Source organism: Pan paniscus, chromosome 10 (assembly GCF_029289425.2).
Source record: "Pan paniscus chromosome 10, NHGRI_mPanPan1-v2.0_pri, whole genome shotgun sequence".
NCBI lineage: Eukaryota > Metazoa > Chordata > Mammalia > Primates > Hominidae > Pan > Pan paniscus.
Genome location: NC_073259.2, coordinates 136,880,945 through 136,897,324, shown reverse-complemented (window position 1 = coordinate 136,897,324; position 16,380 = coordinate 136,880,945). Strand labels below are relative to the sequence as shown.

Below are 16,380 nucleotides of genomic sequence, written 5' to 3'. Positions count from 1 at the left end.
CTTGGCTGCCTACTGGGCCCCACTGAAGCCCGAAGAGGGCCAGGCTCCGGCTTCTTTGTTTAAACTCCCTCAGTCCGACCGCCTGCAGTGGCTCATGCACGTAATTCCAACACTTGGGGGGGCTGAGACATGAGGAACGCTTGATGCCAGGAGTTCGAGACCAACCTGAGCAACAAAGCGAGACCCCCCCATTTCAAAAAACTGTTTAAAAATTAGCCACAGGCAGTGGCGAGCGCCTGCGGTCCCAGCTACCCGGGAGGCTGAGGTGGGAGGGCCGCTTGATCCTGGGAAGCTGAGGCTGCAGTGAGGCGTAACCGCATGACTGCGCTCCAGCCTGGGCGAGAGAGGGAAACCCTGTCTCAAAAAGGCAAACAAAGGCTCTCGGCCGCCAAGCTGCGGAATCCCAAGCTCCCCAAGACACGCAGTGACCCAGAGCACCGGCCACCTCCTCGCCTAGTGCCCGGGGCGGGGCCGGAAGTTCCGGCGAGTGGGGCGTTGAGCAGCGGCGAGCCCGCCCAATAGGGACATCTCAGGCCCGGCAGTCTCGCGAGAAGCGCGGCGGCCCTGGGTTCTGGGACAGGTGACCCGGCGACGGGGCGAGGCAGCTGGCGGCGTCGCATGGAGGGCTCTGGGGGCGGTGCGGGCGAGCGGGCGCCGCTGCTAGGCGCGCGGCGGGCGGCGGCGGCCGCGGCGGCGGCTGGGGCGTTCGCGGGCCGGCGCGCGGCGTGCGGGGCCGTGCTGCTGACGGAGCTGCTGGAGCGCGCCGCTTTCTACGGCATCACGTCCAACCTGGTGCTATTCCTGAACGGGGCGCCGTTCTGCTGGGAGGGCGCGCAGGCCAGCGAGGCGCTGCTGCTCTTCATGGGCCTCACCTACCTGGGCTCGCCGTTCGGAGGCTGGCTGGCCGACGCGCGGCTGGGCCGGGCGCGCGCCATCCTGCTGAGCCTGGCGCTCTACCTGCTGGGCATGCTGGCCTTCCCGCTCCTGGCCGCGCCCGCCACGCGAGCCGCGCTCTGCGGTTCCGCGCGCCTGCTCAACTGCACGGCGCCTGGTCCCGACGCCGCCGCCCGCTGCTGCGCACCGGCCACCTTCGCGGGGCTGGTGCTGGTGGGCCTGGGCGTGGCCACCGTCAAGGCCAACATCACGCCCTTCGGGGCCGACCAGGTGAGCCGCGTCCCCGCGCTGTCCCTGTCCGTGTCCAGCCCCTGCCCAGCCCCAGCCTCTTCCCCTGCCCCAGTCCCTGCCTCTGACCGCGGAGGGAGCCCCTTGCCCCGGGGGGCTTCTGTCTAGTGCAGAGGAATCCCGCCAGCAGGTGGGCCAAGACCGGAGGGACCGGTGTGATAGGTGCTGGAAGGGGTTTGCCTGGGGCGGGGTGAGGTCTACACACACAGTGATGGCCACAGTGGCTTTAAAGAAAAGAGAGGCCGGGCGCGGTGGCTCACGCCTGTAATTCCAGCACTTTGGGAGGCCGAGGCGGGAGGATCTCTTGAGCCCAGGACTTTGAGACCAGGTTGGGCAACACAGTGAGACCTCATCTCTACCAAAATTTAAAAATTTGCCCTCCGTGGAGGCGCACACCTGTAGTCCTAGCAGAGAAAGGAGGATTCCTTGAGCCTACGAGTTTCGGAGGCTGCAGTGAGCTAGGGTCACACCAGTGCACTCTAGCTTGGGTAACAGAGTGAGACCCCACCTCAAAAAATAAATAAATAAAATTAAAAAAATACGCTGAGCGCAGTGGCTCACGCCTGTAATCCCAACACTTTGGGAGGCCGAGGTGGGTGGATCACCTAAGGTCAGGAGTTCGAGACCAGCCTGGCCAACAGGAGTTCGAGACCAGCCTGACCAGCCTGGCTAAAAATACAAAAATTAGCCGAGCGTGGTGGCGGGCACCTGTTATCTCAGCTAGTCGGGAGGCTGAGGCAGGAGAATCGCTTGCACCCGGGAGGCAGAGGTGCGATGAGCCGAGATCGTGCCACTCCACTCCTCCAGCCTGAGCGACAGAGCGAGACTCTGTCTCCAAATAAAAGTAAATAAATAAATAAAAAATAAATGAACGGGACCCTCTCTATGTTCAGGCCCTATAAGTTCAGACCAGAAGGCTAGGAAAGAGCAGTTGTTTGAGGAGCTTTCCAGACATGGGGATTCGCAGGTGCAGGGCCCTGGGCCAGGAAGCTGAGGGAAGGGGAAGCCGCCGTTGTTGCCTTAGCTTCCTTTACAAAGAAGTGGGAAAACACTCATATTGCGTCTTCGTGGCTTTAAAGGAGTTATGGTAGGTTGGGTAGGAAAGCTCAGATGAAAATGAGTTTGAATCAAGTTAGCATCAAGCTGCCCCCCTGCAACTGTAACTGCCAAGAAGTGAGGGAGGAACCACTGCAGCTTTTCAGGAGGGGAAAGGATGTGGCCACCAAGTATTATATGCAGAATAGGCCGCCTTTAAGAGCAATAGCAAAGTCAGATCGTTTCAGAAAATATAAAAAAAAGTGGGAAGTGAGGTGGAAGGCTGGGGCCGGATCATGTGAGGAGTGTTAAAGCGTTGGGGATACAGTCGAGAGCTTTACTGGGTTCCAGCAGGGAGTGATTTGTGCGGAGCAGGCACTACAGTTGGGGTAGCAGGTCAGGTCTACTTCTTATTTTCTGAGGATTCACAAGCTAAGAATGGTTCTTAATATTTTCTTTCTTTCTTTTTTTTTTTTTTTTTGAGGCGGAGGCTCACTCTGTTGCCAGGTTGGAGTGCAGTGGCGCGATCTCAGCTCACTGCAACCTTCACCTCCTGGGTTCAAGCGATTCTCCTGCCTTGGCCTCCTGAGTAGTTGAGACTACACGTGCACGCCACCGTGCCCAGCTAATTTTTGTATTTCTAGTAGAGACGGGGTTTCACCGTGTTGGCCAGGATGGTCTTGATCTCTTGACCTTGTGATCTGCCTGCCTCGGCCTCCCAAAGTGCTGGGGTTACAGGCGTCAGCCACGGCGCCCAGCTAGTTCTTACATTTTTAAGTGGTCGGAAACAGGATCATTTGTGACCAGTGAAAATTTTATGAAAATCAAATTTCAGTCTCCATAAATAAAGCGTTATTGGAACATAGCCCCACCTGTTTCTGCAACACAGCCACTACACTGGGGCTGCTTTCACTAAGCAGTGGCAGAATTGAGTAACTGTGATGGAGACGAGATGTCTCATAGAACTCAAAACGTGAACTGCCTGCCCCTTCACAGAAGTGTGCGGATGCTTGTAGAGAATGGGTTGTGTAGGAAGTGGTGACATTAGGGACATGAGGTGGGAGTCTCTCCTAACTAGAGTGGAGGCAGTGAAGGTGGGTGAAGTGGGTGGATGGAGTTCAGCTATGGAAGTAGAATGGGCAGGAAGTACTGGCAGGTTGTCTAGTCCCTGTTTGTGTTGCTATATAGGAATACCTGAGGCCCAGTCATCTATAATGGAAAGATGTTTCTTTGGTTTAGGGTTCTGCAGGCTGTACAAGAAGCAGGGCACCAGCATCTGCACTGCTGAGGGCCTTGTGGACGGGAGCCAGCTGTGTAGAGATCACATGCACTAGAGGAAGTGAGAGAGGGGAGGGAGGTGCCAGGCTTGTAAACGACCTCTCTCATAGGAGAGTTCACTCCTGTGACAGCCCCAAGCCTTTCTTCAGGGATCCGTCCCCATGACCCAAACACTAGGCCCCACGAGAAGCACTGGGGATCACATTTCTTCATGAGATTTGGAGGGTCAGACATTGAAACCATGGCATGTGAGCAGTAGGGAAGGCGACTCTTAGGCTTTTGCCTAAGTATCTGTGAGTGCCTGTTTTTTAGGAACATTTACTGAGAGCTTACTGTGCACCAGGCACAGTGCTTGCTAAGTACCTAAGTACAGTATCTGGTTAGTCCACATGACACGTATGCTACATGTCTACACGACTACTTGGTTAGTCCACATGACACGTATGCTACATGTCTACATGTCTACACGACTACTTGGTTAGTCTACATGACACGTACGGTGTCCATTTTACTGATGAGGAAACTGAGGCTTGAGAGGTTTAATCATTGGCCCAAAGTTACACAGCTTGTATGTGACTGAGCCAGGATTCAAAAGCCTGTCCTTTGAATGTGAGCTTTCACTCTGCCTGTGTAAGGCTATCCATTACAGTCAGGAGACACCTTAGAATGACGTTAGAAATGATAGTTTTCTAATGTACTGAATTGGAACTGGGTTTTTTGTACAGTGGCATATGCTTTACATATGTGACGAAATCTGAACCTCACAGGAGTCTTAGATCCATTTTACTGATGAGGAAACAGGCACAAAAACAGATCACTTTCTTACTGCCTGTAGGTAGTGAGTGGTCAAGCTGGACTTCCATTCCAGCTCTGGTTCTTTTTTAGCTACCGCACTAAGATGGGCCCAGTGTGCGTGCGTTCCGTAATGGTTCTGCAGGGCTGGATCTCAAGGCCCAGGCTCTTGGCCTTGGGGTGCCATTGGCTCGTGAAGGAACGGGGCTGGTAGCACAGTCAGCCTCTAGCTTTTAAAGACTTGGCCACGCCACACAGGTGTACTGGAAAGCTTCTATTATGCCTCTTACTTGTGCCTTTCCCACGTGATCTTATTTAAGCCTCGCCACAGTTGCTGGTGTGTGTGCTGCAGTTAAGCCTGTTGTCCAGGGAACAGAGGCCTAGAGGGTTAGCTCCCAAGGCTGCACAGCAGGTGCCTAGGGGAGCTGGTTTGGGGCCCTGGCAGCCTGACTTAAAAGCTGGTGCTCTCCAGGAGATAACAGGCGAGTAATTGATACTTCTTAAAATGAGGAGGAAATGGTGCTCGGTTATCTCAGATGAATCTGACAGAATATGCACTCTTTCATCCATAATTAAATGTGGATGTTGAAAGGAGATGTGCCTTCTTCCGAAAGATAGCTGGCCTGATCTCTTCCGAGGTAACGCTGTCATGGGAAAAGACGACCTTGTGGATGAAAGGCTACTCGGGAGACCTGGCCGCCCCCTGCAGCGCGTGCTGGGTGATTGGATCCCAGCTGCTTTCATGGCCGTTCTTCTTGGATGCTTGAGATAGTTTGTAGACCACCTATTAGCTAATAATGGACCAATGTTGCCTTTCTTAGGTGTGGTAATTTCACTGCCGTTAAAAGAATGTCCTTATTTCCAGGAGATTCATGATGAAATTTTGGGGGTGAAATTGGTTGCTGGAGCTTATTTGTATATAGATCACCCAGAAGTATTTTTTTTTAAGACCAAGTCTTATTCTCTTGTCCAGGCTGGGGTGCAGCGGTATGATCTCAGCACACTGCAACCTCTGCCTCCTGGTTCAAGCTATTTTCCTGCCTCAGCCTCCTGAGTAGCTGGGACTACAGGTGTGAGCCACCACGCCTGGCTAATTTTTGTATTTTTAATAGAGACGGGGTTTCACCATGTTGGCCAGGTTGGTCTCGAACTCCTGACCTCAGGTGATCCACCTGCCTCGGCCTCCCAAAGTTCTGGGATTACAGGCGTGAGCCACCGCGCTCGGCCAGTATTTTTTATGTATAGAAAAAAGAGTGCTGAGGCTCCAAGTGAAGGGTAGAGAAGTGTGCATTTTGCAATTCAACTTTTCTATACATTTGGAATTTTTTTAAATGAAAGATAAGAAAATGTTCACTGATGAATGTATAAACTAAATATAGTATATCCATACAATGGCGTATTTTTCAGCCATTAAAAAAGAAATGAAGTACTGATGAGCCTTGAAAACATTCGGCTGCATGAAGGAAGCCAGACACATAAGGCCCCAGTTGTGTGATTCCATTGATGTGGAATGCCCGGAAGAGGCGAGTCCACAGAGACTGGAAGTAGATTAAGGGTTGCCAGGGGCCAGGAGAGGGGCGTGGGAGTGACTTAAAGGGAACAGGAGTTCCTGTTGGTGTGATGAGAATGTGGACTTGGATGGCAGTGATGGCTGTACATCTCTGAATATACTAGACACTACTGAATTGTACACTTTTGAAGGGTGAATTTTATGGTATGTGAATCATAGTGAAAAAACATTTGAAGGGAAAAGTACCCTCATGCCAGGGTGCTTGCCCTTGACCAGGTGGCAGGTCCCCCTCCAGGTGCGGCTGCTTCATGGCAGGAGGCCTGGCTGGGGACCCTGAGGTGTGCAGGCCTGAAGTACACTCTGTTGTGCCCCAGGCGAGGGTTAATTTGTCCTGGTTTGGTCCTTTTCATTTAGAGGAAACCTGTTTGTATTTTTAAGGTGCTTTTTATGGTTCTTTGTCACTTACCTCTTCATCTCCCAGGTAGAGCCTCTGGGAAACATTCTGATAGGAGAGACAATGGGGTGAGGCTGCATAGCTTTGAGAAGGAGGCCTAGTTGGCTTCTGAAAGAGGATGTGTGAGCTGTGAGTCCAAGGGAGGCGTATGTTCGTGTAAATCATGTCAGGCCGTATCTCCCCCCAGTGTTTCACCTTTTTCAAAGGTCACAATCGCTCTTGGTGGATGGATTATTTGAAATAGTGACCTGAAAGACGAACATCTTATGTTACAGATGAAAAGAGCAAATGATGCATTTTTTTTTTTTTTTCTAGAGGAAAAACTGACACTCCATTTTAAGGAATTCTTCTGTCAGCCAACTGTTTGGTATGCTGTACACAATTCTCTTCTTTTAGCTTTTCTTCTCCAAATTGATTTTGGTGGTATCTTTTGGCCAGTCATGTGAAAACCTTGTTTACCCTTGGTAGGGCACGTAGCTGCAGCTCACACGGTGATGTCATGCAAACCATGGGCAGGAGGCTGTGGCCTGTTCGCCAGGAGCTGGGAAGCATGTGATGTCCCTTCACAGCAGCCAGGTTCCCTTGGTACAGAAATGCCTGCTGTGTGGTTATTTAGGGCTTAGTGATTTGGGCTTATAAAGTAATTTTGATGGATTACTCTTGGAGTTGGAATAAATTGACCACCACAATTACACAGGAAATGAGGATGAATGGCATTTTAAGGTTAGGATTTTCCCAGAGTAATCAAATGCTGATATTTTCATGCTTCATCTGAAGAGGACATAAGTCTGAGACTGTGGGAAGATATGTGCAGTGTCACTGTGGGTAACGGGAAGGCCCGAGTGAGACCGTGGGAAGGTGTGTGCAGTGTCACTGTGGGTAACGGGAAGGCCCGAGTGAGACCATGGGAAGGTGTGTGCAGTGTCACTGTGGGTAATGGGAAGGTCCGAGTACATTTCAGTTAGGAAATCATTTGTGCCTCTATTAAGTTTATATACTATGTTTACTGGCCTCTTTTATGCTTGTCAAAAAAATTACTTTTTGTTTGTTATTTTTTCGCACTTCTAGTTTTGTTTTCTCAGTAACCATTTCTCTGCTCACATTTTTCATTTTTCTTCCTGGTCCATGTCTAGTATAGCATGAGAATTGGTGTCCACTGTTGAGCAATATTTAAATGCATTGTGTCCTAGTGAAGAAGTGTCTTAGATGTCTGTGAAGTTCTCACCTCAAACTCTTTATTCAGTAGAGATGTCTGCATTTGGTTTAGGACCTCTGTTCAGTATTGTAATAGATGAGAGAAGAGTTTAAACTCTTGAGAATAAGTGATTTTCTTTTAAATTTAGATTTTTCGTTTGAAGTGGTGTTACTATATATAATTAATTACCTGCCACCATAGTAGCCATGCTTAATCATTTGGACTTCAAACAAATCTCTTTTTGAGGAGCACACAATTTTTTTTCTTTTGCTCTATTTCCTTTAGAGAGGAACACACAATTTTAACTATAAATTTTACTCCTCTGATTTAATCTTTAAAAAATAGAGTTTAAAATACCATATCAAATATATGATTGCTAAAAAGATGCATGTGCTTATTACATACCATATCTTTTCTTTTCTTTTGAGACAGGGCCTCTGTCGCTTAGGCAGGAGTGCAGTGGTGCCACCACAGCTCACTGCCACCTCCTCCCCAGTTCAAGGGATCCTCCCACCTCAGTCTTGCAGGTAGCTGGGACTGTAGGCGCACACCACCGCACCTGGCTGATGTTTGTAATTTTTTGTAGAGATGGGGGTCTGTCTGTGTTCCCAGGCTGCTCTCAAACTCCTAGACCCAAGCGGTCTGCCTGCCCTGGCTTCCCAAAGTGCTGGGATTCCAGACCTGAGCCACCATGCCCAACCGTAATTGGTTCTTTTGGCCCCATTGAGAATGTGTTATTCAGTAGAGCAGATTGTTCTGTGGATCCAGAAACTAGATCTATTATTAGAATAAGAATTTTCTAACTCTTTCATAACCTGTGACTTAAGAATGAGACAGTAGAAGTTTTTAAGACAGCAAGAGAGTCTTTTTATGAGATCCAGTATCAGCCTCTCATAAGTTTGTTAAAAATAAATTTATGAAATGAAACTCACTAGAAATGTCTCTGTCTAGTACAGGGTTCATTTGCACAGTATCTTATTTAGAGGTAAAAATCCAGGTAGGCAGAGAAGGCTTCTGGTGTGTCTGCCCCCAAATGACCTGTTCCCACCGCTTGGGCTGCATTGAAGTAGCCTCGTGAACTCCATAAGCCTAGATGTTGCCTTATTACCTCAGTGCTTTTGTTTGAGTCCAGGAAGTCAGTGATTTTTGAGCCTTTTGGAAATCCCACCCTTATCAGAATTTCTCCGATTCCATTGATAGCCTGTCTAATCTAAAAATAGCATGTGGTTTTATCTTTAGTCTATAATTTCCTCTTTGCTTCAAGTTTACTGAGATCTCTGATTCTCAGGAGACCAGATACAATTGGTGTGGGTGGTGACTTGGCCTCACTGAACAAATGTCTCTCTTTGGGGCCTAAGCATATTTGTGGGGTGCCTCATGGTACTTGCATGTAGCTCAGTAAGGCATGGAGCTTTATAACATTGGTTCTAAAACTTACCTGTGAGTAGAAGTCACCTGGGAAGTTGCTTGAAATGCAGATTCCTGGGCCTGGGCCCCAGAGACCGTGATTCAGTAGGTCTGGAGCGTGGGTCCTGTGACTGTGTTTGTTTTTTGTTTGTTTGTTTGTTTGTTTTTTTGAGATGGAGTTTCACTTCTGTCACCCAGGTACAGTGGCACAGTCTCGGTTCACTGCAACCTCCATGTCCTGGATTCACGCGATTCTCCTGCCTCAGCCTCCCAAGTAGCTGGGATTACAGGTGCCCACCACCACGCCTGGCTAATTTTTGTATTTTTAGTAGAGACGGTGTTTCACCATGTTGGCCAGGCTGGTCTCGAACTCCATACCTCAAGTGATCCACCCGCCTCAGCCTCCCAAAGTGCTGGGATTATAGGCGTGAGCCACCATGCCCAGCCGACTCTGTTTTTAAAGAGCATTCCAGGTAATTCCAAGGCAAGTGGTTCAGGTACTTAGAAAATTCTACAGCAGAATATACTTGGAAAAACTCTCTAGCATTTGTTGGAATTTAGTGTAGTTAAGTGAAACCTGCCTAGCACCTGTAGTAATTAAAAGCGTGGGGTGTGCTTTTTGTTGAGATCCGTAATTGTTTCTGTAAACACCATTTTGATTGTGTTGCGCTTCTTAAAGGTTGTGATGACAATGGTAATTTTAACCACTGGACCGTATACGGTTTTCATCCTTGAAGACTGTCATATATTTTCAAGTGTCTTTCCTCCCTGTTATTTTAGGTTAAAGATCGAGGTCCGGAAGCCACTAGGAGATTTTTTAATTGGTTTTATTGGAGCATTAACCTGGGAGCGATCCTGTCGTTAGGTGGCATTGCCTATATTCAGCAGAACGTCAGCTTTGTCACTGGTTATGCGATCCCCACTGTCTGCGTCGGCCTTGCTTTTGTGGTCTTCCTCTGTGGCCAGAGCGTTTTCATCACCAAGCCTCCTGATGGCAGTGCCTTCACCGACATGTTCAAGATACTGACGTATTCCTGCTGTTCCCAGAAGCGAAGTGGAGAGCGCCAGAGTAATGGGTAAGCACTTAGTTCTCATCTTGGGCTGTTTGAAAGGACTTTATCGATCTCTTTATTAACATCCTAGCTTCGGTTTGTTGTGTGCTTATTGTGTGCTGGGCCTGGGCTGAGTGGTTTACATGTCTTCTCTCCTTTAACACTGCATTTCCCCGAGGAGGCGGGTGCGGTCTTATTATCCCATCTTAAAGACAGGCCAGTGGCCTGATTCCAGAGCTCATGCTTTAACCCCACATTGCACTTTCTCTCACTGCTAGTGTAGACGGAAGCTCCTTTGGTGCCCGATTATAAAGGTAGAAATTTGTGGAGGACATCGAGGAGACAGAAGACATGCTTTATACATGTTTCTTTTTATTTTAAAAAGCTTTGAAATACATTTGAATGAAAAACTAAGCAGTTGCTTATGCTGTCAGTACCTGTCTCTGCTCTTTAAAAAGTAAGCCACTGCCTCTTACCTAAAGGTCAGCATGGGCTCCATCATACAGCGGTCAGTTCCGTCATACAGCGGTCAGGTCCATCATACGGCGGTCAGGTCCATCATACGGCGGTCAGGTCCATCATACGGCGGTCAGGTCCATCATACGGCGGTCAGGTCTGTAACTCTTGACAGGAAGGTGCAGTAGCAGAATGGCGAGATGCACTGAGGGTAACCAGATGATCTCATGGGACTTACCCAGTGTTAGCACCAAAGTCCCATGAACTGAGGTGTTAAAACAGAAAGGCCTGTGTCCTCAGAACCCCTCCAAGTCACTGGCCAACTATGACTCATGTTTGGTGACGTTAGATGCCAGTTAATAAAGTCCAGAACTTAAGCCCAAGAAGAGAGCTCAGAAGTGTTTGTGTTACTCTTTATTGAGGAATAATTTACAGATAGTAAAATTTACCCCTTATATCTGTACAGTTTTGTGAATTATGACAAACTTACTCAGGTTGTGTAACCGCCAGTGCAGTCAAGGCATAGATTATTTCCATCATTCCAGAGAAGTCTCTGGGACCTTTTGTAGTCAGTCCCCTCATGGAATGTTTTGATCAACGTAGAAATGCCTGGAGGCTGCTGGGTGGGAGGCTGATCACTCAGCCATCAGAGCGTCCTGTGTCTCTGAGCCGTGCACCCCATTGTGGCATGGCACTGGTTGCTGGACATTCTTCTGCAGGCCCACTCACACATCTGCCTGCCTGCGGCTTGTCTGTGTTTGTCTTACTCATGCTCTTGGAGCCGTAGCGAATGTGTCTAATATTCCTTCCACGTGGTAGATTGAAACTTCACCAAAATAGCCCTGTGCGCCTACTTCTTTGCTCCTGAACATCTCTGATTTCTCCAGCTGTCCCTGTGTGGAGTTCTGGCAGATCTCACCAGTCTACATGACCTATTGGAAATGCCAGTGGGTCATTGTGGCATTCAGACACATAATTCAAAACTGCAAATGGTGGGACCGCACTAAAGAATTTTTAGTAATTAAAGTACAGGAGGCTGAGGTGGGAGGATCACTTCAGCCCAGGAGGTCAGGTCAAGGCTGCAGTGAGCCATGGTTGCACCACTACACTGTAGCCTGGGTGACAAAGTGAGACCCTGTCTCAAAAAAAAAAAAAAAATATATAGCCCCATCTTAGCTGACACTAGTCTTTTGCCAGGGCCTTATTTGATCAGACAAAAGCAGTGTTTCGGATCCTAGAAGTCTTTTTCAGGAACAACCCTTAAAGTTTTAGTATCCATGTGGGTGGTAGCCCATAGACATTTCTGCAAGAGAACAGCATTGTTCTGTGGACATATTTGGGTTTTAAAGCACAAATGGCAGTGTGGAGAGGGTTTGGAGTTACTTTTACTTAGGAAGCTGATTTCCTCTTAGGATAGTCTTTGAAAGTCTTCTTGGGCAAAAATAAGGGAAAAAAAGCAGGGGCTAGCTTGCAGAAAAGTTGATGGTCTGAGGAATTCTCAGATTCTGCTGTTTGTATGAACTGGCTCTGTAACCTTGGGCAGGTTACTGATCTTGCGAAGCCCAGCTTTCCTTTTTGTACAGCGGAGATGGATTCATCTCATGGGCTCACGGTGGGGCCTGAGCACAGTGATGTGTGCAAGGCCCTCAGCAGGATGCCAGGTACATGATAAGGGCCCTGTCAGTGGTGACCACTGTGACGAGGGTGCCTTAAAAAAGGTGGGCCTCCAGGCCGGGTGCGGTGGCTCACGCCCGTAATCCCAGCACTTTGGGAGGCCGAGGCGGGCGGATCACGAGGTCAGGAGATCGAGACCATCCCGGCGAATACGTGAAACCCCGTCTACTAAAAATACAAAAAATTAGCCGGGCGTGGTGGCGGGCGCCTGTAGTCCCAGTTACATGGGGGGCTGAGGCAGGAGAATGGCGTGAACCCGGGAGGCGGAGCTTGCAGTGAGCCGCGATCACACCACTGCGCTCCAGCCTGGGAGGTAGCGAGACTCCGTCTCAAAAACGAAAAAATAAAATAAAATAGAAAAGTTGGGCCTCCAAAGCCTGAGGAAGCATGACATATCCAGCATTTTTTACAGTCGTGACACTTAATTTCATCTGGCCCAATCTCAGTTTCAATCCAGGTTGATCTGTGTTTTGAAGATAATATAGTGCTTGATATTAAATGAGAAATGAAGGCGAATTTGTTCAACTCATCAGACCAGAGTAGAAATGGTTCTACAGCTTTTTGAGATACATACTTCTTTGGGAATCCGTGAGAACCAGTGGACTCTTTTCCTGGAGAATACACACACGTACATGCGGCCTTCACAGAGACTCAGGCACAGGCGTCCTGAAACTGGAGCTCGTCAACTTGTGTGGGAGGAGCAGAGGGCTCTTGTGGGTGTTCGGGTGTCACTTGTGACCGTGGCTTCGTGTTGGACCCTTGTATGTTGCAAAATAGTGCACCTAACAATATGTGTAACCCAGTAAAGCTTCAGATGCATGTTGATTTCACAGCTTTTAAATGTTTTAATTACGTAAAGCGAAAGCAATATAACCAGTAACCTGTGTGAATGATTCTTTGTGTGAAAATGGGTTTATTTGTTATTTAAATGTTTTTAGTGAAAGGTATTTAATATGATGTGGTAAACCACTGATAGTATCTGCATTAGGTACAAAAGGACTTTAATTTCCTTTTTGAAAAAAAGTAGTACTTGAAGAAGTTAATGTTTTCGAGTGAAAGTATTTATAATGTCTTTGGAATTTATTTTCACTTTGGGGTGTTTTTGTTTTTGATTATTTTCCCCCACTAGACTAAGTCCGTAAGGACAGGAGCCCTCCCCTTCAGCCCCAGGTAGAGCAATGCAGGGCCTACAGCAGGTACTCGATCAGTATTTGTTGAATCGAACTTAGTTTTCTTGTCCAAAATTTGGCTAAAATATTCAGTTATAGTTTTCAGCGCTTCTATTTTTCCCCACTCTGAATGTCCAGACTTAAAATGTTGACTTTATAAGATAAAGAATTTAAAATACGGGCACCATAGTAAAATGGGACATGAGTTAATAAACTAGAAGGCTGGCAGGTGCCATTTCTGTTGGCTTCCCACAGTTAAACACAATCTTATTGGGAATTAACTCTCTCCTGGTACTTCTGGCTTTAGAGAATAGTGTGCACTTTGTTTTCCCATTTTACCCCTGAGATCCTTGGAGCCCGTTCCCCATTAGAGTGTTCTGGAGCTGGGAGAGAGTGCGGAGCTGTCTAGTGGGGCCTGTTCATTTTCTAAATAATGAAGCAGGCCCAGAGCGAGGAAGTGAAACTCGTTAGTACAAGAGCTGGGAATGCCAGGTCCATGTTCCTGCTGTGACCGGCAGATGTGAGGGCAGTGGCAGGGAGTGGAGGGGCAGTGGTGTCCTGCAGGGGTCAGGGCCTCAGGCTGTAAAGCCGAGACTGCCTGGGTCCAAGTCCTGGCCATACCTCAGGCACCCTTCTCACTCTCTGTGCCCAGGCATCTTCCTCTGTGCAAGAGGGCCCTGAAGAGTTTTAACACCACATGGTTAATGAGGGAGCACATGGGACGCGGTGCACTGGGCACTCCCTGTTTCCTACTGTCAGGGGACAGAGCCAGGGGCATCCTCCTCTCATCGCCACCAGCACCGCCCTCCCCCAACAGCTCCTCCTTAATCCAAGAGCTGACAGCTTTCCTCCGAGAATAGAAGCCTGCCTCAGTCCTGCCAGTGACTCAGTTTAAACCAGCAGGGTTTTATTAACAGCATTGGTATTGGCTGTCAGGTCTTGATGTTTGATAAATTAGCTGATTAAAAATTCACACAATCCAGTGCATTTTTTCATATGCTATCCAGTGGCGTAGCTGGTGTCCCTCCCAGTGTCACGTAGAGCTGCAGACTCTCCCCACGCGGAGATTGCCGAGCTGGCAGCTGCGCTGGGGCTCAGCTCAGCCGTGGTTCACACTGTCATCACAGATCTTCCAGCCACGCCAAAATTACAGTAGCCCAGTTGCACTTTGACTAGAAAGTCCCTTTGTCAGCTGTTTCAGTACATTCTGTGACATTTAGAAATAATTTAGGTGGCTGTGTTGGGTGTGTACAATTAGTAAGTGATGGAATGAGTTGAAGCAGATTCAATACAGTGAGCTGGTTTCTTACCTCCAAACTTAATTTGTGACCAAATAATTGATTGCTGGGAGGGGAAGAAAACTAATTCCTTCATTTTATTTCCCAAAGTGAAGGCATTGGAGTCTTTCAGCAATCTTCTAAACAAAGTCTGTTTGATTCATGTAAGATGTCTCATGGTGGGCCATTTACAGAAGAGAAAGTGGAAGATGTGAAAGCTCTGGTCAAGATTGTCCCTGTTTTCTTGGCTTTGATACCTTACTGGACAGTGTATTTCCAAGTGAGTGGTGACAAACAGGTTTAATTTCCTTTATCTTCCTATGAAGTCTTACCCTAGCACTTGTTTTGGCCATTTCTAAAGTAGTTAGGACTAGGTGATTTTTTTTCCCATGAGTCTACAGAATCTTGGAATTTTTGGTTTTAGTTATGGAGTCATTTTGGCTGCTTTAACTATGTTTAAAGCCTCTCTGAAAAAGAAGCTGAGAACAGGTACGCTTCAGGCCCCTCTTGTTAATGTAATTTCTCCTTTGGATAACTGGCCATTCTTTTTCAAAATTGATCTCCAGAGGACTTTACGATGACCAAATCATTGACCTGTCTGTTTTCAAACTTGAGCCATTGTCTGTTTCTGGGAGTCACTGTGTGTCGCATCTGAGTCTAGCTTAGGGGAGGGGCAGGATGCTTAGAGTGTTTGAGAGCACAGTTGGTCCACATATAATGATACTGTTTTTTATACCTAGATGCAGACAACATATGTTTTACAGAGTCTTCATTTGAGGATTCCAGAAATTTCAAATATTACAACCACTCCTCACACGGTAAGAACAATTGTAATGATCTGAACATTGTTATTTTGGGCTTATGTAATAAATGGATTCCTTCTACCAACTGTAAATCTTTTATAAATGTTAACAGCACCAACACAAAAGCATTGTTATTGAAATAGAGTTTTTACTTATTTTAGAGAATATTTTTTCAATGGTTGTATCATTTGCTAGATTAGGTTAACTAACATCAATTCAACATTACTTAGTATTTTTCACCTGATTATTTTCCCCTCAAAACACAGAAAAGCAAATGCAGATTCATTTGGAAAGAAATCTTTTCCCAGTTCCGTTGTCTCTAAACTGAAGAGGTTGTACCTTGTGGAGAGGAACTGTTCTCTACATGCATTTCTCCCATTGAGACGTTGGTTCTCTAGACAGGTGATGGCCTGTATTGCGGGGAGTAAACGCCTTCTCCTGTGTTTCACCCCAGCTCCCTGCAGCCTGGCTGACCATGTTTGATGCTGTGCTCATCCTCCTGCTCATCCCTCTGAAGGACAAACTGGTCGATCCCATTTTGAGAAGACATGGCCTGCTCCCATCCTCCCTGAAGAGGATCGCCGTGGGCATGTTCTTTGTCATGTGCTCGGCCTTTGCTGCAGGTAAGAGGCATTCTGCTCCGTTCCTCCTCAGGCCCGACTGCAGCAGTTGTGGATTCAGAATATAGTGTTCACACGCAGTCATGCCCCAGGTTGTTCAGGAAGTGCATGTCTGTAAAAGAGGATGTGTATCAGTTATTTTACAGCACTAATCCTTTATTTTAAAGTTTAAGATTATTTTCCTAAGGATACGTCATTTTTCTGCTGGTACTAAAACCATTGGGTTGCTCTGAAAAGTGACATTTGGACTGAGTTAAAGGGAGGTTTTTCTCTACCTACTGATTTAGAATTAGGCTATTGAATGCTGAATAGATGAATTTTTGTAAATTAAAGGTACTATATCATTCTCAAGGATGAGAATTCCACCTTCAGATTACTAACCTTAGGTTTATTAACAAGTGTCAGGGTGCCTGTGAGTCCTTTGAATTTTTTATGTAAAATTCTGTGTGCATTTTTCTGGTGACAAAAATGTTTCT

At 47.4% G+C, this 16,380-nt stretch overlaps 1 protein-coding gene across 1 annotated transcript in view; it reads left to right on the top strand.

The window, feature by feature from the left end:
• Positions 1-571: 571 nt before the first annotated feature.
• SLC15A4 (solute carrier family 15 member 4) overlaps positions 572-16,380 on the top strand; it is a 30,921-nt gene continuing 15,112 nt past the window's right edge. Inside the window, exons 1-5 of the mRNA XM_014347365.5 lie at positions 572-1,164; positions 9,634-9,929; positions 14,593-14,761; positions 15,222-15,299; positions 15,739-15,907. Of these exons, the coding sequence (XP_014202851.2) occupies positions 619-1,164; positions 9,634-9,929; positions 14,593-14,761; positions 15,222-15,299; positions 15,739-15,907 (1,258 nt within the window). The 5' untranslated portion in view covers positions 572-618. The remainder of the gene's footprint in view (positions 1,165-9,633; positions 9,930-14,592; positions 14,762-15,221; positions 15,300-15,738; positions 15,908-16,380) is intronic.